Source organism: Nerophis lumbriciformis, linkage group LG07 (assembly GCF_033978685.3).
Source record: "Nerophis lumbriciformis linkage group LG07, RoL_Nlum_v2.1, whole genome shotgun sequence".
Taxonomy (NCBI): Eukaryota; Metazoa; Chordata; class Actinopteri; order Syngnathiformes; family Syngnathidae; genus Nerophis; species Nerophis lumbriciformis.
Window position 1 is genome coordinate 14,185,647 of NC_084554.2, and position 27,959 is coordinate 14,213,605.

General features: G+C 41.5%; 1 protein-coding gene across 1 annotated transcript in view; it reads right to left on the minus strand.

Moving 5' to 3' along the window:
* Nucleotides 1–1,580: 1,580 nt before the first annotated feature.
* The window catches only part of mrc1a (mannose receptor, C type 1a), a 63,283-nt gene continuing 36,904 nt past the window's right edge, over nucleotides 1,581–27,959 (minus strand). Inside the window, exons 16-29 of the mRNA XM_061965774.1 lie at nucleotides 19,150–19,313; nucleotides 19,015–19,079; nucleotides 18,848–18,948; nucleotides 16,691–16,830; nucleotides 16,514–16,619; nucleotides 16,273–16,445; nucleotides 16,093–16,201; nucleotides 11,858–12,087; nucleotides 8,758–8,923; nucleotides 8,529–8,681; nucleotides 5,961–6,077; nucleotides 5,743–5,901; nucleotides 5,642–5,674; nucleotides 1,581–2,188 (exon numbers count right to left, since the gene is read on the minus strand). Of these exons, the coding sequence (XP_061821758.1) occupies nucleotides 1,956–2,188; nucleotides 5,642–5,674; nucleotides 5,743–5,901; nucleotides 5,961–6,077; nucleotides 8,529–8,681; nucleotides 8,758–8,923; nucleotides 11,858–12,087; nucleotides 16,093–16,201; nucleotides 16,273–16,445; nucleotides 16,514–16,619; nucleotides 16,691–16,830; nucleotides 18,848–18,948; nucleotides 19,015–19,079; nucleotides 19,150–19,313 (1,949 nt within the window). The 3' untranslated portion in view covers nucleotides 1,581–1,955. The remainder of the gene's footprint in view (nucleotides 2,189–5,641; nucleotides 5,675–5,742; nucleotides 5,902–5,960; nucleotides 6,078–8,528; nucleotides 8,682–8,757; nucleotides 8,924–11,857; nucleotides 12,088–16,092; nucleotides 16,202–16,272; nucleotides 16,446–16,513; nucleotides 16,620–16,690; nucleotides 16,831–18,847; nucleotides 18,949–19,014; nucleotides 19,080–19,149; nucleotides 19,314–27,959) is intronic.

The window sequence follows — 27,959 nt, forward strand, 5'->3', positions numbered from 1 at the left end:
CCTCCAAAGACATGCACCTGGGGATAAGTTGATTGGCAACACTAAATTGGCCCTAGTGTGTGGATGTGAGTGTGAATGTTGTCTGTCTATCTGTGTTGGCCCTGCGATGAGGTGGCGACTTGTCCAGGGTGTACCCCGCCTTCCGCCCGATTGTAGCTGAGATAGGCTCCAGCGCCCCCCGCGACCCCAAAGGGAATAAGCGGTAGAAAATGGATGGATGGACTATCACATAAATGCCTTCAAACTACAATACAGCACCGTGAGTTGTTGCCGGTGAAAGTTCACAGTCTGCGTTTTAAGACCAATTTCGAGGCAAAGAAAAATATTTAATTCATCAAACTATTATTAGGGACTGCAATGTCCCTTTGGGACAGAGGACCCTATTGTATTTTGTGCGTTTTATTATTATTGTTATTATTATTCCGCCGCCTCTTTGAGCTCTAATTTGACCCCCTTAACATGCTTCAAAACTCACCATATTTGACACACACATCAGGACTGGCGAAAATTGCCATCTAATAAAAAAACCAAACCCCAAAACTCAAAATTGCACTCTAGCGCCCCCTAGGAAAAAACAGACAAAACTGCTTGTAACTTCCGGTAGGAATGTCGTAGAGGCATGAAACAAAAACATCTATGTAGGTCTTAGACCTAGATTTCATACATTGACATCCTTCAGCAAAAATCAACAGGAAGTTGGTAATTCCCCCTTCAAAACAACATTTTAGTAAAAACAGTCACTTTTGCCTCTTTGAGCTGTAATTTGACCCCCTTAACATGCTTCAAAACTCACCAAACTGGACACACACATCAGGACTGGCAAAAATTGCGATCTAATAAAAAAAAAACCAAAAAAACCCCCAAAACTCAAAATTGCGCTCTAGTGCCCCCTAGGAAGAAAACACAGACACAACTGCTCCTAGGAGGAAAAGTCAGACACAACTGCCTGTAACTTCCAGTAGGAATGTCGTAGAGACATGAAACAAAAACCTTTATGTCGGTCTCACTTAGACCTACATTTCATATATTGACAACCCCCAGCAAAAATCAACAGGAAGTTTGCAATTCATCCATCCATTTTCTACCGCTTATTCCCTTTTGGGGTTGCGGGGGGCGCTGGAGCCTATCTCAGCTACAATCGGGCGGAAGGCAGGGTACACCCTGGACAAGTCGCCACCTCATCGCAGGGCCAACACAAATAGACAGACAACATTCACACTCACATCCACACACTAGGGCCAATTTAGTGTTGCCAATCAACCTATCCCCAGGTGCATGTCTTTGGAGGTGGGAGGAAGCCGGAGTACCCGGAGGGAACCCACGCAGTCACGGGGAGAACATACAAACTCCACACAGAAAGATCCCGAGCCCGGGATTGAACCCAAGACTACTCAGGACCTTCGTATTGTGAGGCAGATGCGCTAACCCCTCTTCCACCGTGCTGCCCGGAAGTTTGCAATTCCCCCTTCAAAACAAAAGTTTTGTAAAAACCGGTCACCTTTTTTCAAACATTATCTCCTCTGAGCGCGTTTGCCGTGTCGGCTTCAAACTAGCACAGGAGAGAGATTGAACCCTTCTGATTAAAAGCTGACCAAAGAGTTTTAATTACTGTTTCGGTTTGGATTTTATGTGCCGTCAAAGTCAGTCCCGTCCATCGCTGCTTGCAGCTTTAATTTGTATTGTATCTACTGTATTTACAATGGCAACCAGCAAAAAAACAACAAAGCATGTCAATTTAAAGTTCTGACCAATGAACAGAAATCATATTTTGCCAATTGTTGATTTTTTTTTTTTTACATCAAATATTTACACATTTCAACAATCACATCTCTTTTTGTAGTTTTTGCTTATACTGTAGAAAAGTTGAGTCAACTTCCAGTCCTTGTATGGATTATTAGAATCAGGTCCTCTACAGTGGAGAGCACAAATAAGCGCTGATGGCGTCTTCCTGTTGTCTAAGCTTGTTCATTATACTCTATGTTGGCCACCAGGCTTTTGGTGTCCACGAGAGCTCGGATTGGGTTATTGAAGTACAGCTTGTTGTCAAAGGTGGACTCTCCCAACACAGAGGTGGGTATCTTTTTTCTGAAGAACAGGAAGGTTCCGAGTCCAGCTACGGCAATCACTAGCAGCACCACGGCCACGGTGATGCCAGCAGACCCGTGGGAAGCTTCTTCCATGATATGAGCTGAAGCCACAAAGAATAACACATTTGATACAGTCGTTCCTAGTCGCTTTGGTACATTTGTCAGATCAAAAATACTAATTTTCCTTCATTTGTTTGTAGATTGTTCATAGGCTCGTCCGGGATTTTATATTTGAGCTATGCAGCGCTGTTTTTTTCTTCCCGTATTGCAATGATATGATCTGTCTACAAATTACATGTAAGAACAGTTAGAGCGTAAATGCGAATCTAGCAATCGGTCTCGCACATACGCTAAGGTGTAACTTTCACTTTACGATAACTGTCATCCAAACTTTAGTTATTGTTTACGTCAGATATTTACAAACCTCAAAACCAGTGAAGTGGGCACGTTGTGTAAATCTTAAATAAAAACAGAATACGATTATTTGCAAATCCTTTTCAACTTATATTCAATTGAATAGACTGCAAAGAAAAGATATTTAATGTTCGAACTGAGAATTTTTTATTTATTTTTTGCAAATAATCATTAACTTAGAATTTAATGGCAGCAACACATTGCAAAAAAGTTGGCACAGGGGCATTTTTACCACTGTGTAACATGGCCTTTCCTTTTAACAACACTCAGTAAACGTTTGGGAACTGAGGAGACACATTTTTGAAGCTTTTCAGGTGGAATTATTTCCAATTCTTGCTTGATGTACAGCTTAAGTTGTGTCTCCGTTGTGGTATTTTAGGCTTCATAATGCGCCACACATTTTCAATGGGAGACAGGTCTGGACTACAGGCAGGCCAGTCTAGTACCCGCACTCTTTTACTATGAAGCCACGTTGATGTAACACGTGGCTTGGCATTGTCTTGCTGAAATAAGCAGGGGCGTCCATGGTAACGTTGCTTGGATGGCAACATATGTTGCTCCATTCAGCATTAATGGTGCCTTCACAGATGTGTAAGTTACCCATGCCTTGGGCACTAATACACCCACATACCATCACAGATGCTGGCTGTTGAACTTTGCGCCTATAACAGTCCGGATGATTCTTTTCCTCTTTGTTCTGGAGGACACGATGTCCACAATTTCCAAAAACTATTTGAAATGTGGACTCGTCAGACCACAGAACACATTTCCACTTTGCATCAGTCCATCTTAGATGAGCTCAGGCCCAGCAAAGCCGGCGGCGTTTCTGGGTGTTGTTGATAAATGGCTTTCGCTTTGCTTTACAACCTTTTTTAGATGAAAATAGCACTTTAGATCCATTTCAGTCTGGATACAAAGCTTTGCACAGTACTGAATCCGCACTTTTAAAGGTTTTTAATGATTTGCTTTTAATATCTGATTCTGGCAGCTCTGCCATTTTAGTGCTTTTAGATCTTACAGCTGCCTTTGACACAGTCGACCACACAATTCTTTTAGATCGCCTGAGAGACTGTGTGGGTGTCAGGGGGACTGCATTAGAGTGGTTTAGATCCTACCTGTCAGAAAGGTCTTTCTCTGTCAGGCTGGGGGACGCCACTTCTTCTTCTGCTCCGCTTTACTGTGGTGTCCCCCAGGGATCTATTCTAGGCCCCATCCTGTTTGCACTGTACCTTCTTCCTCTTGGAGAGATTTTTAAGAGGCATGGGGTGTTTTATCACTTTTATGCAGACGACTGCCAAATTTATATGCCTATTTCAAAAGGCCACTGCCCCCTGACACTCCTTCTCAACTGTCTATGCGACGTCAAGGCTTGGTTAGCCCAGAATTTTTTAATAATGAATGAGGGAAAAACGGAAATTTTAGTGTTTGGTCCGGCCCTCACTGACTTGGGACCATTGCAAAATGATGTGCGTCCCAAAGTCACCAGCCTTGGCGTCACTATAGACAGCGATTTTAAACTTGACAAACAAGTCAATGGCGTTTTAAAATCGTGTTTTTATCATCTTCGTCTTTTAGCAAAGGTAAAACCGTTTTTATCTTTTAACCTTTTTGAACAAGTCGTGCATGCTTTTATTTCAAGTCGCCTGGACTACTGCAATGCACTTTATGCTGGCATTAGCCAAAAAGCTCTCTCCCGGTTGCAGTTAGTCCAGAATGCGGCAGCACGACTTTTAACAGGGGCCAGGAGACGCCAGCATATAACCCCAATCCTTGAGAGTTTGCACTGGCTCCCTGTTCATTTTAGAATTGATTTTAAAACCTTGCTGTTTGTTTTTAAAGCTTTACATGGACTGGCACCTCAGTATATCTCGGACCTCATCCAAACTTACAATCCTGCGCGCGCTCTGAGGTCCGAGAGCCAGCTCCAGCTCGTGGTGTCCAAGACGAGACTTAAAACCAGGGGAGACAGGGCCTTCTCTGTGGTCGGCCCTAAGCTCTGGAACACTCTGCCCCTCCATGTTCGAACTGCTCCCACAGTGGAGTGTTTTAAGTCTCGTCTTAAGACCCACTTTTATTCTCTGGCTTTTAACACTACGTGAGTTGTGTGGTCCTCTGTTGTCCTCTGTGTTTTTAAAATTTTGCTTTTTGCTTTCTATTTACTGTTTTAATTGGTTTTACCCTTTGAAATTGTTTTTAATCACATTTATTTTATATTGTTTTTAATTGTGTTTAATATTGTTGTGCAGCACTTTGGAAACATTTTGTTGTTTAAATGTGCTATATAAATAAAGTGGATTGGATTGGATTGGATTGCATAGTAGAGTCTTAACTTGCACTTACAGATGTAGCAACGAACTGTAGTTACTGACAGTGGTTTTCTGAAGTGTTCCTGAGCCCATGTGGTGATATCCTTTACACACTGATGTCGCTTTTTGATGCAGGGATCGAAGGTACGTAATATCATCGCTTACGTGCAGTGATTTCTCCAGATTCTCTGAAACTTTTGTTGATATTACAGACCGTAGATGGTGAAATCCCTAAATTCCTTGCAATAGCTTATTGAGAAATGTTGTTCTTAAACTGTTGGACAATTTGCTCACGCATTTGTTCACAAAGTAGTGACCCTCGCCCCATCCTTGTTTGTGAATGACTGAGCATTTCATAGAAGCTGCTTTTATACCCAATCATGGCACCCACCTGTTCCCAATTAGCCTGTTCACCTGTGGGATGTTCCAAATAAGTGTTTGATGAGCATTCCTCAACTTTCTCACTCTTTTTTGCCACTTGTGCTTTTTTGAAACATGTTGCAGGCATCAAATTCCCAATGAGCTAATATTTGCCAAAAATAAACGTTGGAACGTTAAGTATCTTGTCTTTGCAGTCTATCCATTTAAAAGGATTTGCAAATCATTGTATTTTGTTTTTATTTATGATTTACACAACGTGCCAATTTCACTGGTTTTGGGGTTTGTATTGTTGTGAGATGAATTCAGGGTTTTAGGTAACAGACTGACTTCTGCTATTTGTACCAATTGTTATGGGAAATGCACTTCCTGTTTTGTAAATGGCGATCATGATTGGAGAAATGTACCAAAGGGAATGAGACAATTTGTAATGTATTGGGGATGATTAATACCCACCGACAGCTGGAGGTTTTTCTGTGGGTGTAACAACTGAAAGAAACACAAGACTCAGTGTTACTGTGTGGTGCTGCTGTTGCAGTTGACTGAGCATATTGTACCTTTGGGTTTTTTGCAGATGTACGCCAAGTATCTGTGACAGCTTATTGTACTCCATTTCCCGCTTTCAGCATTGACTTCCACACATGGCGCTGACTGCGGCATCCCATTTTTCCAGTTGGTGAAGTCCACCACGCCGTTGTCTATCCACATCCACTGACCTGCAACAAGGCGCTTTGTTCAGCAGGTAGCCAAAGCGGCCAGTGGAGACGTTTCTTACTTTCGTGGTTTTTGTAGAGGCCGATCCAGAATTTCTTGGCACCGTCCTGCAGAAGTTCGATGTTTTCCTGGATGAAAGCACTTTCTTGTGGGTCCTCGATGCTTGCCAAGGATGCCCCTGACAAATCAAAGGCAGATATACATAATGTTAGAATAATTGTATCTTAAGTTATCACAATACTTTGTGTTACATTGGGTTCCCGGCAAGAGGACAAAACCTGTCTTTAATCCTACCAATCAAAATAATAATAAATAATAAAAATGAATTGCATTTGTAACGCACTTTACATTTGTTAAAATCTCAAAGTGCTACAAAGTATAAAAATAAAAATAGAAAGTAAGAATATATTATAAAAAAATAAAATATAAATGAAATCATGACACACAAACAGAAACATAGATAAAAATAGAAATAAAAGCATGAAAGCACTGGATAAAACAGATAGGCAAGCAGTGCATTTAAAGGCCGACTGAAATGCGATTTTCTTCTTTAAACGGGGATAGCAGGTCCATTCTATGTGTCATACTTGATAATTTCGCGAAATTTTTGCTGAAAGGATTTAGTAGAGAACATCGACGATAAAGTTCGCAACTTTTGGTCGCTGATAAAAAAGCCTTGCCTGTACCGGAAGTAGCAGACGATATGCGCGTGACGTCACAGGTGGTGGAGCTCCTCACATCTGCACATTGTTTACAATCATGGCCACCAGCAGCGAGAGCGATTCGGACCGAGAAAGCGACAATTTTCCCATTAATTTGAGCGAGGATGAAAGATTCGTGGATGAGGAAAGTGAGAGTGAAGGACTAGAGGGCAGTGGGAGCGATTCAGATAGGGAAGATGCTGTGAGAGGCGGGTGGGACCTGATATTCAGTTGGGAATGACTAAAACAGTAAATAAACACAAGACATATATATACTCTATTAGCCACAACACAACCAGGCTTATATTTAATATGCCACAAATTAATCCCGCATAACAAACACCTCCCTCCTCCCGTCCATATAACCCGCCAATACAACTCAAACACCTGCACAACACACTCAATCCCACAGCCCAAAGTACATACAGGACATATATTTCCCCAAAGTCCCCAAAGTTACGTACGTGACATGCACATAGCGGCACGCACGTACGGGCAAGCGATCAAATGTTTGGAAGCCGCAGCTCCGTACTCACAGTACCGCGTCTGCGTATCCAACTCAAAGTCCTCCTGGTAAGAGTCTCTGTTGTCCCAGTTCTCCACAGGCCAATGGTAAAGCTTGACTGTCATCTTTCGGGAATGTAAACAATGAAACACCGGCTGTGTTTGTGTTGCTGCAGCCGGCCGCAATACACCGCTTCCCACCTACAGCTTTCTTCTTTGCTGTCTCCATTGTTCATTGAACAAATTACAAAAGATTCACCAACACAGATGTCCAGAATACTGTGGAATTTTGCGATGAAAACAGACGACTTAATAGCTGGCCACAAATGCTGTCCCAAAATGTCCTCTACAATCCGTGACGTCACGCGCAGGCGTCATCATACCGAAACGTTTTCAGCAGGATATTTCGGCGGGAATTTAAAATTGCACTTTAGTAAGCTAACCCGGACGTATTGGCATGTGTTGCAGTGTTAAGATTTCATCATTGATATATAAACTATCAGACTGCGTGGTCGGTAGTAGCGGGTTTCAGTAGGCCTTTAAAAACAAGAAGGCAGAGAAATTAGATAAAAGCTGTGCTAAAAAGGTGGGTTTTTAGTCCCTTCTTAAAATGGTCGACCGACTGTGGTGCTCTAAGATGGTCGGGGAGAGCGTTCCAAAGTTCGGGAGCGGTCGAGCAGAAAGCCCGGCGGCCCATAGATTGCAACTTTGTCCTGATGGGTTTGGGGAGGTTAGTGTTTGAGGAGGGGAGGTTGCGGGTAGGGGGTTGAGGGGAAACTAGGTCCTTGAGGTAGGAGGGGGCGTTGCCGTAGATGCATTGGTGAGTGAGGAGGTTGATCTTAAATTGGGTCCGGGATGCGATAGGGAGCCAGTGGAGTGATTTGAGAATAGGTGTGATATGATCATGCTTGCGCACTCTCGTCAGGCTTGTAAAACTCCATTGTGTAGGATGGTAAGCAAAATGAAGGTGTTCTGCTTCTTTTATGTATTGTAATCAACAGAAAGATATCGTCTTGACCCAAGAACTACAAAAAGCGAAGAGGAAGCAAGACCAGACTCCCCTCCAGGCACCGCTTCTTTAAACTGTTTTACGAACTTTTCTGTGAACTGTTTACGACCTTTTCTTTTGAACTGTTCTGTAACCAAAGGCGATGGCTGTTTACGACCCACGTCCCTTAGAAACAGCTGTTTCCATGTAATCAGGGAAAGTCCAAATCAAAGAGGTGGCGTACAATCTTTCGCCAGAGCGTGCTGAGACACTGTACCCTTGTACAGTGTCCAGGCGTCTCTCCTCAAATTGAGCCAAATGTAATTCTGTCTCTGTTTAATTCTTTGCTTCTTGTCTTGTTTAATAGATGTCATCAGTGTTTGAACCTGACACATAAATTCCACACTTATGCCAGCGAAAAATTGTCACAACGTACCCATTTTCAGACATTCCACCGAGGCGTGGGCCCAGGAATCCGATTGCGAGCTGAGGAAAGAATAACAATGGCCTTTGAAGGGTACCCAGGTTCTCCCCATCTTGCCTTCTGGACAGTTGCCGGGAAGCTGAAGAGGCTCTGTGGGTGGAGAATCTGCAACAGGAGGGACGTTTTTGAGAGTCGTTCGGTTTGTACTGCTATGAAGTGCTTGGGGAGTGATGTTCCTGACCAGGGGAACTCTTGCAAAGGGAATAGTAGGTGTCGCTGCACGGCGCCGTCTTCCAGGATTTGTCCACGTCCACGTACACACAGCCGTAATTGCTTTTAGGCTCGTCTATGCCCCATTTGGTGAAAGAGAGAAGCCAGTTATCCACCCACCTAAAGCGTCCTCCTGTCTGTTAAGGACAAACCAAAGTTACTGCGAGCTCCTTATAACATTTAGCATGAGAGAGTACAGTACATCTTTCATTTATACAAAACCCAAAACCAGTGAAGTTGGCACGTTGTGTAATTCGTAAATGAAAACAGAATACAATGATTTGCCAATCTTTTTCAACTTACATTCAATTGAATAGACTGCAATGACAAGATATTTAATTCTCGAACTGAGAAACATAATTTTTTTTTGCATCAGTCCATCTTAGATGAGCTCGGGCCCAGCAAAGCCGGCGGTGTTTCTGGGTGTTGTTGATAAATGGCTTTCGCTTTGCATAGTAGAGTTTTAACTTGCACTTACAGATGTAGCGACCAACTGTTGTTACTGACAGTGGTTTTCTGAAGTGTTCCTGAGCCTATGTGGAGATATCCTTTACTGATGTCGCTTTTTGATGCAGAACCGCCTGAGGGATCCAAGGTCCGTAATATCATTCTCTGAACCTGTTGATGATATTACGGACCGTAGATGGTGAAATCCCTAAATTCCTTGCAATAGCTCCTTGAGAATTGTTGTTCTTAAACTGTTGGAAAATTTGCTCATGCATTTGTTCACAAAGTGGTGACCCTCGTCCCATCCTTGTTTGCGAATGACTGAGCATTTCATGGAATCTACTTTTATACCCAATCATGGCACCCACCTGTTCCCAATTTGCCTGTTCATCTGTGGGATGTTCCAAATAAGTGTTTGATGAGCATTCCTCAACTTACTCACTCTTTTTTGCCACTTGTGCCAGTTTTTTTTAATTAAAGCCCCGTGTTGGCGGTAAAAAAAAAAAAGAAAAAAAAAAAAGGCGAGCGCCGCAGATTCCGTGTGTACGTTTGTTTACTATGTGGTGCATTCATCCATTACGCACCGTTGCAAGGCGCAATGTTCATTATGGGGGGAAAAAGCAGTTGCATGTTGGATGCCGTATGTATCCGCCCAACTGTTTAATTCGGACACTGAAGAAGAAGAATTCGAGGGATTCGTGGATGAGGAATAACGTCATAAAGTGAGCTTTACATGTTTATTTTGTGTGTTGTGTTGTGTGACATGAACGTTTGAGCAATGTTGAGTTATTGATATATTGTTAATGCTCTGCACTATTTGGAGTGTTACTATATTGTGATTGCACTTTACCCATACTTGCCAACCCTCCCGGATTTTCCGGGAGACTCCCGAAATTCAGCGCCTCTCCCGAAAACCTCCCGGGACAAATTTTCTCCCGAAAATCTCCCGAAATTCAGGCGGACTCAGGTCCATGGACCTGAGTCCGCTAACCCACAATATAAACAACATACCTGCCCAATCACGTTATAACTGTAGAATGATGGAGGGCGAGTTCTTGGTTTCTTATGTGGGTTTATTGTTAGGCAGTTTCATTAACGTCCTCCCAGCGCGGTAACAACACACAACAACAGCAGTCACGTTTTTGTATACCGTAAAGCAGTTCGTCTGCCGTAAACAGCAATGTTGTGACACTCTTAAACAGGACAATACTGCCATCTAGTGCATTTGATGAAAGCACTTTTGTGCGTGCCACACAGCAATGCATCATCAGAGCAGCATGGTTCGAAAAATAGTGACAGAGAATAGAACAAGGATGGACAATTCAACCCTTAACTCAACAATGAGTAGATGAGTGTTATGTGTGTGTATATGTGTAAATAAATGAACACTGAAATTCAAGTATTTATATATATATAGCTAGAATTCATCAAGTCAAGTATTTCATATATATATATATATATATATATATATATATATATATATATATATATATATATATATATAAGAAATACTTGATGTTCAGTGAATTCTAGCTATATATATATTTTTTTTTATTTATTATATATATATATATATATATATATATATATATATATATATAAATATATATATATATATATAATACAATAAATATATATATACATACATATATATATATATATATATATATATATAGCTAGAATTCACTGAACGTCAAGTATTTCTTATATATATATATATATGAAATACTTGACTTTTTTATATATTTCTTATATATATATATATATATATATATATATATATATATATATATATATGAAATACTTGACTTTGTGAATTCTAGCTGTAAATATACTACTCCCCTTTTAGCCACGCCCCCAACCACGCCCCCGTCCCACCCTGACCACGCCCACCCCACCCCCTCCCCCCACCTCCCGAAATCGGAGGTCTCAAGGTTGGCAAGTATGACTTTACCGTAACAGTATCAGACTGTTTTTTACCTGTTTATTGAATCAGGGAAAAGTTCCCCTCCACTATGTGGTATAAATGTTGCACTACATGTTATACCTTGCTGTTGTTAAAAGATAAACAAAACACCACGTCACCGACTTTACCTCGGGGAAAATAATAAAACAGCTGTTTATTAATTTTGGGTGTGAACAGAGGTGTCAGAACGCTGGTTTGTAATCTATTAATAAAGTTTGACTGACCTATCTGACTGTTTTGTTGACATTCCCTTTAGCGCAGCTCCATCTAATGGATGCATAGGTGCGCCTTATAATCCGGTGCGCCTTATATATGAACAAAGTTTTGAAATATGCCATTCATTGAAGGTGCGCCTTATAATCCGGTGCGCCTTATAGTGCGGAAAATACGGTATCTTGTCTTTGCCGTCTATTCAATTGAATATAGGTTGAAAAGGATTTGCAAATCATTGTATTCTGTTTTTATTTACCATTTACACAACGTGCTAACTTCACTGGTTCTGGGTTTTGTAGTTTCACACTTTGTACTCGCCTCACATCTGGTAGTGATAGGTTTCCTTTTGAATATGGGTATGGCTTTCCACCCCAAAAGTGAGCAATATAATATGAAAATATGAGAACAAATAGCTGGATGGTAGCAGACACGGGACAAACGTTACCACATTGCTGTTGAGGCCAATCCACACGGGTTCCTGGTGCTTGGCTATCTGCAGCGTGATGTACGCCTGGGCCACTGGGCTGAGGATGCTGGCCAGGTCGGCGTCGTCCGCCTGGCACTGCCTCCTTGCCTCGTCCCAACGCATATTCTGTGTCACCAGCTTGTAGGAGTCGTTGCCCAGTTTATAGAAGGCCTTCGACGCTTGGGTAGCCGCAACCGCAATCTGAGAGTCTTTGCAGATGAGTCACGTTAGTGTTTAGTCACGTCATGAGTGCTTACAATCTATTACATTACTAAGGCCATTCTTTTCTAGTTACAAGTAACTTTACGAGTAATTTTATTACCATTTCCAATGTTACAAAACCGTTCCTGACAGTCAAATATCAGCCCCTCTGGGATTTTGCAAGGTTTTTTTTGCAATTGTTGCGGCCTAAGAGGCCAGAATTTCTTCTTCAGAAATTTGCGGAAAAAGCTGCAATGTTTCAAGGTTTATTTTTTCCAATAACATTGAATAAACCTGTGAATGTTTTGAGCATTCCTTGTAACCTTGACTTCATAAAGTACATGATTTCAACACGTACAGTCCAGGATTCGGAAACCTCTAAACCAGTGGTTCTCAACCTTTTTTCGGTGATGTAAGCCTTGTGAATTTTTTTTTAATTCAAGTACCCCCTAATCAGAGCAAAGCATTTTTGGTTGAAAAAAAGAGATAAAGAAGTAAAATACAGCACTATGTCATCAGTTTCTGATTTATTAAATTGTATAACAGTGCAAAATATTGTTCATTTGCAGTGGTCTTTCTTGAACTATTTGTAAAAAAAAGATAGGTTTTTATTTATATTTCCAAAGGATTTTTTAATTGTTGCTATTTTTAGAATATTTAAAAAAAATCTCACGTACCCCTTGGCATACCTTCAAGTACCCCCAGGGGTACGCGTACACCCATTTGAGAACCACTGCTCTAAAAAGCTGTATTTTGACACAAAAACATTTTTGTATACACAATGGAATTGACACAGAGTATATATATATATATATATATGTATATATATATATATATATATATATATATATATATTAGGGCTGCAACACCTAATCGATTAAATCGATTAAAATCGATTATAAAAATAGTTGGCGATTAATTTAGTCATCGATTCGTTGGATGTATGCTAAGCGCATGCGCAGAGGCTACATTTTTTTTTTTTTAACTTTTATTTATAAACTGCAACATTAACAAACAGCTGAGAAACAATAATCAAAATAATAGGGGAGTAACGGTACGTGTATTTGTATCGAACAAGAATGACAAACACATTTCAGGAGAACATCCGCACCGTAACACAACATCAACACAACAGAGCAAATACCCAGAACCCCTTGCAGCACTAACTCTTCCGGGACGCTACAATATAACAGCCCCCCCCCTACCCCCGCCCACCTCAACCTGTGACTTCAATAATAAATATGGCAGTGCTATGTTGGCATTTTTTTTCCATAACTTGAGTTGATTTATTTTGGAAAACCTTGTTACATTGTTTAATGCATCCAGCGGGGCATCACAACAAAATTAGGCATAATAATGTGTTAATTCCACGACTGTATATATCGGTATCGGTTGATATCGGAATCGGTAATTAATAGTTGGACAATATCGGAATATCAGATATCGGCAAAAAAGCCATTATCAGACATCTCTAATTCCAACCCTTGATGCTGAGTGCCAAGCAGGGAGGTAATGGGTACCATTTTTATAGTCTTTGGTACGACTCGGGGTTTGAACTCACGATCTACCAATCTCAGGGCGGAAAATCTAACCACTTAGATTGTCCGCCCTGAAATCGGAGTTCATAGCAAAGACTATAAAAATGGGATCCATTACCTCCCTGCTTGGCACTCAGCATCAAAGGGTTGGAATTGGGGGTTAAATCACCAAAATGATTCTCGAGCGCGGCCACCGCTGCTGCTCACTGCTCCCCTCACCTCCCAGGGGGTCGAACAAGGGGATGGGTCAAATGCAGAGGTCACTGACCTAGTGCACTGCAAAAAACTGAAATCTAGGTTAGATTAAATATCTCAAATAAGGGTGATATTTGCTTATTTTCTGTCTGATAAGATAATTATTCTCACTAAGCAGATTTTATGTTAGAGTGTTTTACTTGTTTTAAGGGTTTTCGTCCTAAATTGTCTCAGTAAGATATTATAGCTTGTAGCTAAAATTGTATGACGTATTTTGAGTAAAACATGCTTGAAACTAGAATATCAAGTGTTGCAAAGCTGTGTCATCAACACTCACAAGTATAAAACTACTTTTTTAAAGTATTCATTTCTTATTTCAAGCATGTAAAAAAAAATCATGACTTTGACACAATTGTGTCTCATAATTAAAACAGATGACAGCCAAATGGACTTTGCTGTTTTATTTTCAATGAAACAACAGAAAATACCTACTCATATAGTAGTACAGTTGTTATTAGTGAGAATATATTTATTTTAAAGGGGAACATTATCACCAGACCTATGTAAGCGTCAATATATACCTTGATGTTGCAGAAAAAAGACCATATATTTTTTTAACCGATTTCCGAACTCTAAATGGGTGAATTTTGGCGAATTAAACGCCTTTCTAATATTCGCTCTCGGAGCGATGACGTCACAATGTGACGTCGCATCGGGAAGCAATCCGCCATTTTCTCAAACACTGAGTCAAATCAGCTCTGTTATTTTTCGTTTTTTCGACTGTTTTCCGTACCTTGGAGACATCATGCCTCGTTGGTGTGTTGTCGGAGGGTATAACAACACAAACAGGGACGGATTCAAGTTGCACCAGTGGCCCAAAGATGCCAAAGTGGCAAGCTATGCTACGACAGAGATGGCAAGAATGTATGGATATCCTGCGACACTCAAAGCAGATGCAATTCCAACGATAAAGTCAAAGAAATCTGCCGCCAGACTCCCATTGAATCTGCCGGAGTGTGTGAACAATTCAGGGACAAAGGACCTCGGTAGCACGGCAAGCAATGGCGGCAGTTTGTTCCCGCAGACGAGCGAGCTAAACCCCCTGGATGTCTTGGCTCACACCGTCCCGAAGATGATCAAAAGAAGAATATAGACCCTCGCTTCCCTGGCCTGCTGACATGAGGGTATGTCTACAGAATATATTAATTGATGAAAATTAGGCTGTCTGCACTCTCAAAGTGCATGTTGTTGCCAAATGTATTTCATATGCTGTAAACCTAGTTCATAGTTGTTAGTTTCCTTTAATGCCAAACAAACACATACCAATCGTTGGTTAGAAGGCGATCGCCGAATTCGTCCTCGCTTTCTCCCGTGTCGCTGGCTGTCGTGTCGTTTTCGTCGGTTTCGCTTGCATACGGTTCAAACCGATATGGCTCAATAGCTTCAGTTTCTTCTTCAATTTCGTTTTCGCTACCTGCCTCCACACTACAATACATGCGTAATCTGTTGAATCGCTTAAGCCGCTGAAATCCGAGTCTGAATCCGAGCTAATGTCGCTTTTGCTTGCTATTCTTTCCGCCATGTTTGTTTGTGTTGGCTTCACTATGTGACGTCACAGGAAAATGGACGGGTGGTTAAAATCAGGCACTTTGAAGCTTTTTTTAGGGATATTGCGTGATGGGTTACATTTTGAAAAAAACTTCGAAAAATATAATAAGCCACTGGGAACTGATTTTTAATGGTTTTAACAATTCTGAAATTGTGATAATGTTCCCCTTTAAGGTATTTTTAGGTTCATTGAGGTTAGCTAATTTTACTTGTTTGGGAAAGTCTTGACAAGCCAAATTTTCTTGTTCTGTTGGCAGATAATTTTGCTTAGTTCAAATAAAATACCCCTCATATTTGCATTTTTTTTCTTGTTTTTGAACACTGACTTTTTGCAGTGTGTGTGAGACTATCCGTGGTACTTAAACTTTAACTTTAACTACCTGCTAGCAGTATTTTACTTTCTAGAAAGCACAGGAAAGGGAAACGTGTCTTCTTGTCTCGCATGGGGATTGAAAAACAGTTTTCCTTACATTTATGTGTGGGCATCTACAAAACAGGTTAAAAAATAACAATAATGGTAATTTATGAACACTTTGTTGGGTAGAAGCTGCCATGTGAATTCCAAAGTTTTGTCCAGATCTTATCCATTTTGCTTTTTTTAGCCTCAACCGAAGATTCACGTGGAAATTTAGATTTTGTTGTAGGGATGAACGCATTCACGAGGCCACTCACCGATGTCTCTTTTACAGATGAAGCCATGATCGGTGTTGCAGTCTTCCACCTTCCAGAGTCCCATTTGTTTAGAAATGCTGCCCACAATAATCACACAGTCGAAGACCGCCTGGCAGAAAGAGGCACTGTATGTGACCACCGGTCCTAACGGTATCGACCGTGTCAGAAGCGGACACAGACCTCGTCCGTGAAGGCGGAGCGGCTATCAGGCGTAGACGTCGGGTGCCCTTTAGCCCAGTTGGTGTACGGGACGCCTTTGCCATCCGTCCACAAAAATCTCATCTCCAAGTTGACGTCGTTCATGCCGGTCCACAAGTCGTCATTGTACGCGAGCAACCGCGTTGTGAGGAAAGCTGGAAAGTACGTTCCCGTTGAAAAAGAGTGTCAATGCTTTTTAATACGAAGCCTCGTTGTTGCGTACCTTGCTCGCGTTCGTTGAGGACAGAAACCAGATTTCCTCCTTGGTTTTGGCAATGCTTCCTGGCATCCTGCCACGTCTTCCTGTCATCGCCGACAATTTTGTAGCACTGCATCAACAAGCTCCGACGATCAGATGTCAGGGTCGAGATGCTGAATGTGCGAAAAGCCTAATTTTTACCTTGCCTTGGAAGGCCAGCCATTCCGGGGCACACCCGCCTTGGGGAACACCTGTGGGGAGCATTGTTGTGTTGACAAAACCACTGCTTCTTTTGCAGATGGACGGTAGCTCAACCCCACAGTTGACGTCATTCCAGTACCCTGGAATAGTTTAGAGCAGGGGTGTCAAACTCAATTTTTGGGTGAAATTATTGCAATTTACCTTTTTCTTTTTTCATGTACGTTTAAAAAAAAAAAACTACTGATAAAATGCATTAAAAAATTACGTAACAATAGTATTCACTGTTAGAAGCGGCCCTTTGGGGCCAAACATACCTGCGATGTGGCCCTCAGTGAAAATGACTGTAACACCGCTGGTTTAGAGCAGGGGTGTCAAACTCAAATACAGAGTGGGTCAAATTTTAAAACTGAACAAATCCGCGGGCCAAGGTTGAACAAATTAACCTTTTAAAAGGGACACAAACAAGTTTTGCATTGAATATTGAACAAGCAAGGCTTTTATAACTTTATAGTGACATGCACAATCGAGTTTCAAATAATAATAATATTAATTAAAAAATATCAATGGCATATCAAATACAATTTAGATAAAAATTGAATGCCTCTTTTCCATTTGCAGCCTTCTGAGGTAAATATCAACATTGACTTTTTCCACAGGCTAATAAATTTGAAAATAAAATAATGAATAAACCAACCATTCTGGACTTTAAACTGTTCAGTTTGCAACACACTGATCTAATCTGATGTGCCCAAGCCAGATACCTGCCATCTTTTCTTGGATGCTAGTTCATTAAGGTCGGGGCTCAGGCTTTGAGCTGAGACAACCTTCATTATCGAACGAAGGTGTTCATCAGTCATTATATCTCAGTCATTATATCTCATATTCCACAGTCTTGGGGGCGTGCCTTACAGGCACTGCTTTTAACGTCCTCTACGAGCTGTCGTCACGTCCGCTTTTCATCCCTTCTAACAACGTGCCGGCCCAGTCATAAGATATGAGCGGCTTCTGTACGCACACATACGCGAACGCAACGCATACTTGATCAACAGCGATACAGTTTACACTGAGAGTGGCCCTGTAAGCAACTTTAACATTGTTAGAAATATACGCCACACTGTGAATCCACACCAAACAAGAATGACAAACACATTTTGGGAGAACATCCTCACCGTAACACAACAGAACAAATACCCAGAACCCTTTGCAGCACTAACTCCTCCGGGACTCTACATAATACACCCCCGCTACCACCAACCCCCCCCCCCCCCGTCGTCACGTCCGCTTTTCATCCCTTCTAACAACGTGCCGGCCCAGTCATAAGATATGAGCGGCTTCTGTACGTACACATACGCGAATGCAACGCATACTTGATCAACAGCGATACAGTTTACACTGAGAGTGGCCGTATAAGCAACTTTAACATTGTTACAAATATACGCCACACTGTGAATCCACACCAAACAAGAATGACAAACACATTTTGGGAGAACATCCGCACCGTAACACAACAGAACAAATACCCAGAACCCTTTGCAGCATTAACTCCTCCGGGACGCTACAAAATACACCCCCACTACCACCTACCACCAACCGCCCCCCACCCCCCACCCCCACCGCCCCCCACCCCACACACCTTGTAGCTCACGGAAGAGTTAGTGCTGCAAAGGTTTCTGGGTATTTGTTCTGTTGCGTTTATGTTGTGTTACTGTGCGGATGTTCTCCCGAAATGTGTTTGTCATTCTTGTTTGGTGTGGATTCACAGTGTGGCGTATATTTCTAACAATGTTAAAGTTTTTTATACTGGCACCCTCAGTGTAACCTGTATCGCTGAAGATCAAGTATGCGTTGCATTCACTTCTGTGTGCGTATCAAAGTCGCACATATTATGTGACTGGGCCAGCACTCGGACTAGGCGAAAAGGGGACGCGCCGATTTCCGGGAGGGGCACTGAAATTTGGGAGTCTCCCGGGAGGTTTGGCAAGTATCAGAATTAGCGGTGAATGCGGTATACCGCGGCACCGCTGCTATATATAATCGGCGGGCCAGCTCTAGTGTTAATTTGATATCGCCTCAAGGGCCAAGTGAAATTACACCCATGGTTTAGAGCATGACAACTTGCACTGAAGCTGGCGTTCATCTGGAGTGCACCATGCTTACCCATGCTCCTGTACATGGTCACACAGTTCTCATCATTATTGGCGAAGTTGGGCTCATTGTTTTCCCATGCCGTATATGTCACCGGGGTGTCGTCCAGCCAGCTGCAAATAGAGTCCGTGTTTGCAAAAGAACTTTGCTTCTATGTGGCTTGCATTACTCGGAATCACCTGAACGACTTGTCCAAATTGACAGTCATGCCGATGTAGTACTGGCCCTGGGAGCCCTTGGAGATCTGGAGGGTTGGAGCATAAGAGGACACATCAGAATGGACAAGACAGGTGTGACGTTTAGGAGAGTCTCACCTGTTTCCAAAGGAACTTCCTCTCACTCTCAGCCGTGATGACGGCCAGTTCGCCAAAGTTCTTTTGGCAAAACGCTCTTGCGTCTTCCCTAGGCTGGAGGCCATTGTTGATAAAATACTGCGAGTCGTTGTAAAGAAGCCACCCGTCCTCTGTCATGTTGTACTCTGTCCAGACAACGGCAGTCAGCCACACTAATTCATGGTTTCTCAAGAACAGGTGACTTTACTAATCGGTCCCTCCAGGATTTCGCCGGATTTTTTTTTGTCGCGGTCTAAAATGCCTGAATACGCGGCAACTTTCGCAGAAGAGTTGTGGCAAAAGTTGCGATGTTTTGAGGGTTTAAATAACATTTAATCAAATCTTGTCTTTTTAAATAACTTATGTTCAAAATTCTTGTGTTCAGACAAATCTTTTTTGTCTAAGCCGAAACTGTCAGCAGGTAAGAAACCTTTATTACACAAAAAGATTTGTCTGAACTAGTGTTGTCCCAGTACCAAAATTATTTCGATACTTTTCGGTACTTTTCTAAATAAAGCGGACCACAAAAAAATTGCATTATTGGCTTTATTTCAACAAAATATCTTAGGGTACATTAAACATATGTTTCTTATTACAATTTAGTTCTTAAATAAAATAGTGAACATACAAGACAAGTTGTCTTTTATTAGTAATTAAAACAATCAAAGGCTTCTAATTAGTCTGCTGACATATGCAGTAACATATGTTATTTCTCATTCTATTATTTTGTCAACATTATTAAGAACAAGTGGTAGAAAATTAAATATTAATCTACTTGTTCATTTGCTGGTAATATCTGCTTACTTTCTCTTTTAACATGTTCTATCTACACTTCTGTTAAAATGTAATAATCACTTATTCTTCTGTTGTTTGATACTTTACATTAGTTTTGGATGATACCACAAATTTGGGTATCAATTCGATACCAAGTCATTACAGGATCATACATTGATCATATTCAAAGTCCTCATGTGTCCAGGGACATATTTCCTGAGTTTATAAACATAATATGAATTTTAAAAAAACGAAAGAAGATGTTGTGATGCCAAAAAATATCGATGTAATCATAGTAGTATCGACTAGATACGTGCCTGTACTTGATATCATTACAGTGGATGTCAGGTGTAGATCCACCAATGGCGTTTGTTTACATTTTGATGTGTAGTGAAGCATGTTTAGCTATTCCACGTCCTGCAGGGATGATACTTGTAAGAAACGTACTTTATTTGTCGCCATGGAGACAAGGATTAGTGATTCAGAAGTAGCTAAAACACTGGCGACGGTGGATGTACTATAGCCGCTAGCTAGCCATGTCTTAAAGCACCTCTTCCTGAGGGCGTTTCAGTGTTATAACTTCACCTTCATCTTTAGTTTTTAAGCCAAAATGCATCCGTTCTCCCTTTTCTGTCTACACACTGTGTCTGCTTGTAAGTACTCTGTGATTGTGCGCTGCCGAACATGCTTGTCTGCTCGTAAAACCAGCGATGACTCGACGTGATGCGGGCGCGGTACATTTCAGAGGCGGTATAGTACCGAAAATGATTCATTAGCATCGCGGTACTATACTAATACCGGTATACCGAACAACCCTAGTCTGAACACAAGAATGTTAAACATAAACATTGATGTTATATACCGTATTTTCCGGACCATAGGGCGCACCGGATTATAAAGAGCACTGCCGATGAGCGGGTCTAGTCAGGTCTTTTTTCATACAAAAGGCGCACCGGATTATAAGGCGCATTAAAGGGGTCATATTAATGTATTTTTTTATCTAAATGTAAAAGACTTCCTTGTGGTCTACATAACATGTAATGGTGGTTCTTTGGTCAAAATGTTGCATAGATGATGTTTTACAGATCATCTTCAAGCCGCTTTCTGACAGTCGCTTCAGGATGCACCGTTTTGTGGGCGGTCTTATTTACGTGGCTCACCTTCGACAGCGTCCTCTTTGTTGTAGCGGTGTAGCGTGCAAGGACGGGAGTGGAAGAAGTGTCAAAAGACGGAGCTAATGACAGCAATTTAATGACATTCAGACTTTACTTCAAGCAATAGCGCGCAGCATCTACTCGGAAACAACCGCACCGGAAATGTGTCCCGTGAAAAACCGTCCTCTAATAACTAAAGTTCCTTGGGTGAATATTGTAAACTCACTACACCGGTATGTTTTAGCGCTTTCATGGCGAGTTTACTGACAGATATAAGTAAGAACTTTACACTACTTTATATTAGAAATGGCAACAGCGGAGGATGAATGTCTCATAATCAGAGGTGGGTAGTAACGCGCTACATTTACTCCGTTACATCTACTTGAGTAACTTTTGGGATAAATTGTACTTCTAAGAGTAGTTTTAATGCAACATACTTTTACTTTTACTTGAGTATATTTATAGAGAAGAAACGCTACTTTTACTCCGCTACTTTTATCTACATTCAGCTCGCTACTCGCTACTAATTTTTATCGATCTGTTAATGCACGCTTTGTTTGATTTGGTCTGTCATAGTGCCTGCGTTTCAACAAATACATTCACTGGTGACGTTCACTCCGTTCCACCAATCAGATGCAGTCACTGGTGACGTTGAACCAATCAAACAGAGCCAGGCGGTCACATGACCCGACTTAAACAAGTTGAAAAACTTATTGGAGTGTTACCATTTAGTGGTCAATTGTACGGAATATATACTGTACTGTGCAATCTACTAATAAAAGTTCCAATCAATCAATCAAAATTGTGAAGGAAAAAAGACCCTTTTTTATTTCAACCGTACATCTCGTCAAAAGCCTAAAGACTGACTACACAGTTCCTGTCTTCACAATAAAAGTGCCGCTCCATCGCGCATGCGCTTTCAAAATAAGAGTCTCCGAAAGCCAGCGCAAACAAGCTAGCAAGCTACGGAGTTTGCCGCCAATGTATTTCTTGTAAAGTGTATAAAAACGACTATGGAAGCTGGACAAATTAGATGCCAAAAACCAAACACTTTCATGTGGTATTAGACAGAAAGGAGGAACTTTTTTTCTCCTCCATTTGAAAACGTGGCCGTTATCATCACTGCTGTCTGATTCCAATCAATGCAAGTCATCAGAATCAGGTAATACACCAACTTATATTCTTGTCTTCATGAAAGAAAGGAATCTATATGTGTTAAACATGCATGTATATTCATTAAAACACCTTTAACATGTAAACAAAAACGGCAAAATAAATAAATATAAATTATATACTGTATATATCAATGTATATATATATATATATATATATATATATATATATATATATATGTATATATGTGTGTGTGTGTATGTGTATATATATATATATATATACATATATATATATATATATATGTATATATGTGTGTGTGTGTGTGTATATATATATATATATATATGTGTGTATATATATATATATATATGTGTGTGTGTATATATATATATATATATATATATATATGTATATATATATATATATATATATATATATATGTGTGTATATATATATGATATGTGTGTGTATGTTACTCATCAGTTACTCAGTACTTGAGTAGTTTTTTCACAACATACTTTTTACTTTTACTCAAGTAAATATTTGGGTGACTACTCCTTACTTTTACTTGAGTAATAAATCTCTAAAGTAACAGTACTCTTACTTGAGTACAATTTCTGGCTACTCTACCCACCTCTGCTCATAATAAGAAGAAGCTTATCGACTACGGTGTCGGCACGGACTACAAAGGCGGACACGCGCACATTTTCAGGACTTACGCAGATCTCAAATACAGATCAGCAGGTACCAGAAGGTAAGAAAAGTTGCTTTTGCATAATATTGCGAAACAAAACGCAAAATAATATGTCTTAACTTATACACACACCATAATAATACTTGTATGTTAAAGCACAGTACAATCCAAGCGGTGCGGCTTCATAGCTTACCAAAGTCGTACTAAAATATTTTGACAAGATTTTTGAGCGCCGTATGTAATGTTCTATATTTTCAATGGGACATATGAAATGTTGTTTACTTGAGGCATATTGCAGTCTACACGTATCTCTTATGTGTGACTGCCATTATTTTGCAGTTTACAGATATCCCTTATGTGTGACTGCCATCATATTGCAGTCTACACGTGTCTCTTATGTGTGACTGCCATCTACTGGTCACACTTATCATTTCACCATGTACCAAATAAATTAGCTTTGGGGTCAGTAGGCACAACCAAAATGCATCCGTACATTAGGCACACCGGGTTATAAGGCACACTGTCCAGTTTTGAGAAAACGAAAGGATTTTAAGTGCGCCTTATAATCCGGAAAATACAGTATGCATTTTTTTTATCAATGTTTTAAGTGTTCTTTGCAACATTCACCTCAAAAAGCACCAACATTTGGAAAACAAATACTGTATTGACGTTTTACTTGTTTTATACCACACAGACTTCAAAGTAGACACGCGATGGCAGTAAAAGTGCATACTCAGAGCTCATTGTCAAATTACTGTACTGTTTTAATTAATGATAACTGATAATAGTAATAACTAATTATAATACAGAAAGAAACGCCACCAAAGTCCTCCTTATTGTTCACTGTCTGATCGGATTGTTTTACAATTGAAAAGTGTTGTCATCTTGAACATTCGTTTATGTTCCAACACGCCAAGAGCATTTGTTAACTGTTACGAACAACACTTTTGTTGGTAAAAAAAAAAAGAGGATGAGAGATTATCATCACACTTCAACTTCTCTAACATGTACCGTATTTTCCGGATTATAAAGCGCACTTAAAATACTTTTTATTTTCTCAAAACTTGACTTTGCGCCTTATAACCCGGTGCGCCTAATGTATGGAATAATTCTGGTTTTGCTTACTGACCTCGAAGCAATTTTATTTGGTACATGGTGTAATGATAAGTGTGACCAGTAGAGGGCAGTCAAACAAAAGAGATACATGTAGACTGCAATATGACTTGAGTAAACAACATCAACATTTTGTATGTTCCATTGAAATTATAGAACATTACACACGGCACTCAAAAATCTACCAAATCTTTTAGTACAACTTTGGTAAGCTATGAAGCCGCACCACTTGATGGATGGTCGGCACATGAAACATTATTATGGTGTGTGTATAAGGTAAAACATATTATCTGCCGTTTTGTTTCGCAATATTATGCAAAAGCTACTTTTCTTACCTTCTGGTACCTGCTGATCTGTATTTAGGATCTGCATAAATCCTGAAAAATTGCGCGCGTCCGCCTTTATAGTCAATAAGTTGCTTTTTTCCCCCTCTATCTTCTTGTTAACAGTTAGCTCCATCATTTGAAACTTCTTCCACTCCCGTCCTTGCACGCTACACCGCTACAACAAAGATGACGAAGAAAAGACGCTGTCGAAGGTGAGCCACGTAAATAAGACCGCCCATAAAACGGCGCATCCAGTAGCGACTGTCAGAAAGCGGCTTGAAGATGATCTGTAAAACATCATCTATGTAACATTTTGACCAAAGAACCACCATTACATGTTATGTAGGCCACAAGGAAGTGTTTTCCATTTAAAAAAAATAAACAAATAATATGACTCCTTTAATGCGCCCTATAATCTGGTGCGCCTTATATATCAAAACAGATCGAAAATCGACCATTCATCTGCAGTGCGCCTTATAATCCGGTGTGCCCTATGGTCCGGAAAATACGTTAAATGCTGCTTCTTTGCTAGGTCCGAATTAGATTAAAATTTGTTCTTAATTGCCTTACATGGATAACTAAAGATTAAATAGTACGAATGTCCGATAATGTCGGACTGCCGATATTATCGGCCGATAAATGCTTTAAAATGTAATATTGGAAATTATCGGTATCGGTTTCAAAAAGTAAAATGTATGACTTTTTAAAACACCGCTGTGTAAACGGACGTAGGGAGAAGTACAAAGCGCCAATAAACCTTAAAGGCACTGCCTTTGCGTGCCGGCCCAGTCCCATAATATCTACGGCTTTTCACACACACAAGTGAATGCAAAGCATACTTGGTTAACAGCCATACAGGTCACACTGAGGGTGGCCGTAGAAACAACTTTAACACTGTTACAAATATGCGCCACACTGTGAACTCACACCAAACAAGAATGACAAACACATTTCGGGAGAACATCCGCACCGTAACACAACATAAACACAGCAGAACAAATACCCAGAACCCCTTGCAGCACTAACTCTTCCGGGACGCTACAATATACACCCCCCGTTACCCCCTAGCCCCCACCTCAACCCCGCCCCCCCAAGCCCACCCACCTCAACCTCCTCATGCTCTTTCAGGGAGAGTATGTCCCAAATTCCAAGCTGCTGTTTTGAGGGATGTTAAAAAAAATAATGCACTTTGTGACTTCAATAATAAATATGGCAGTGCCATGTTGGCATTTTTTTCCCATAACCTGAGTTGATTTATTTTGGAAAACCTTGTTACATTGTTTAATGCATCCAGCGGGGCATCACAACAAAATTAGGCATAATAATGTGTTAATTCCACAACTGCATATATCGGTATTGGTTGATATCGGAATCGGTAATTAAGAGTTGGACAATATCGGAATATCGGCAAAAAAGCCATTATCGGACAACAAAATTAGGCATAATAATGTGTTAATTCCACAACTGCATATATCGGTATCGGTTGATATCAGAATCGGTAATTAAGAGTTGGACAATATCGGAATATCGGCAAAAAAGCCATTATCGGACACTATCGCCCCCCCCCCCCCCCCCCAACCTTGCACACCTCATCCTCCTCATGCTCTCTCAGGGAGAGCATGTCCCAAATTCCAAGCTGCTGTTTTGAGGCATGTTAAAAAAAATAATGCACTTTGTGACTTCAATAATAAATATGGCAGTGCCATGTTGGCATTTTTTTCCATAACTTGAGTTGATTTAATTTGGAAAACCTTGTTACATTGTTTAATGCATCCAGCGGGGCATCACAACAAAATTAGGCATAATAATGTGTTAATTCCACAACTGTATATATCGGTATCGGTTGATATCGGAATCGGTAATTAAGAGTTGGACAATATCGGAATATCGGCAAAAAAGCCATTATCGGACATCTCTATTAAATAGATATATAAATACATGTAGACTATGAGGTGAGGATTTTGGTGTGTTTCGAAATGTTTATTACTATATTACCCAGAAGGCTTAGCGCTGCAGACAGGAAAAGTAAGTAGGTCTGAACTATGCTGGAGGATGACAGTTGTGCCATTTTAGCAATAATGAGTAGATATATTGTTCCTGCATCGTTTATACAAGAGGCAAAACGTGAGTTTTGATGAAGCAGTTGATATGCACCAAAATGACACCGGTTAGCCAAAATGTGCGGAAGGAGGGAGGCCGCGCATAATTGGCAGTGATTAGTTGGATTTGCATGAACGGTCACAACTCCTCTCTGAGCTGCCACCTTAACGTGGTAGAGGAGTTTGCGTGTCCCAATGATCCTAGGAGCTATGTTGTCCGGGGGCTTCCATGCCCCCTGGTAGGGTCTCCCAAGACAAACAGGTCCTAGGTGAGGGATCAGACAAAGAGCAGCTCGAAGACTTCTATGGAAATGCAAGAACCGAGACTCAGATTTCCCTCGCCCGGACGCGGGTCACCGGGGCCCCCCTCCGGAGCCAGGCCCGGAGTTGGGGCACGATGGCGAGCGCCTGGTGGCCGGGCCTGTCCCCATGGGGCCCGGCCGGGCACAGCCCGAAGAGGCAACGTGGGTCCCCCCTCCAATGGGCTCACCACCCATAGCAGGGGCCATAGAGGTCGGGTGCAATGTGAGCTGGGCGGTAGCCGAAGGCAGGGCACTTGGCGGTCCGATCCTCGGCTACAGAGGCTAGCTCTTGGGACGTGGAACGTCACCTCGCTGTGGGGGAAGGAGCCTGAGCTAGTGCGCGAGGTAGAGAAGTTCCGGTTGGATATAGTCGGACTCACCTCGACGCACAGCAAGGGCTCTGGAACCAGTTCTCTCGAGAGGGGCTGGACTCTCTTCCACTCTGGCGTTGCCAGCAGTGAGAGGCGACGGGCTGGGGTGGCAATTCTTGTTGCCCCCCGGCTCAGAGCCTGCATGTTGGAGTTCAACCCGGTGGACGAGAGGGTAGCTTCCCTCCGCCTTCGGGTGGGGGGACGGGTCCTGACTGTTGTTTGCGCTTACGCACCAAACAGCAGCTCAGAGTACCCACCCTTTTTGGATTCACTCGAGGGAGTACTTGAGAGTGCTCCCCCGGGTGATTCCCTCGTTTTACTGGGGGACTTCAACGCTCATATTGGCAACGACAGTGAAACCTGGAGAGGCGTGATTGGGAAGAATGGCCGCTCGGATCTGAACCCAAGTGGTGTTTTGTTATTGGACTTTTGTGCCCGTCACGGATTGTCCATAACGAACACCATGTTCAAGCATAAGGGTGTCCATATGTGCACTTGGCACCAGGACACCCTAGGCCGCAGTTCTATGATCGACTTTGTAGTTGTGTCATCGGATTTGCGGCCTCATGTTTTGGACACTCGGGTGAAGAGAGGGGCGGAGCTTTCTACCGATCACCACCTGGTGGTGAGTTGGCTGCGATGGTGGGGGAGGATGCCGGACAGACCTGGCAGGCCCAAACGCATTGTGAGGGTTTGCTGGGAACGTCTGGCAGAGTCTCCTGTCAGAGAGAGTTTCAATTCCCACCTCCGGAAGAACTTTGAACATGTCACGAGGGAGGTGCTGGACATTGAGTCCGAGTGGACCATGTTCCGCACCTCTATTGTCGAGGCGGCTGATTGGAG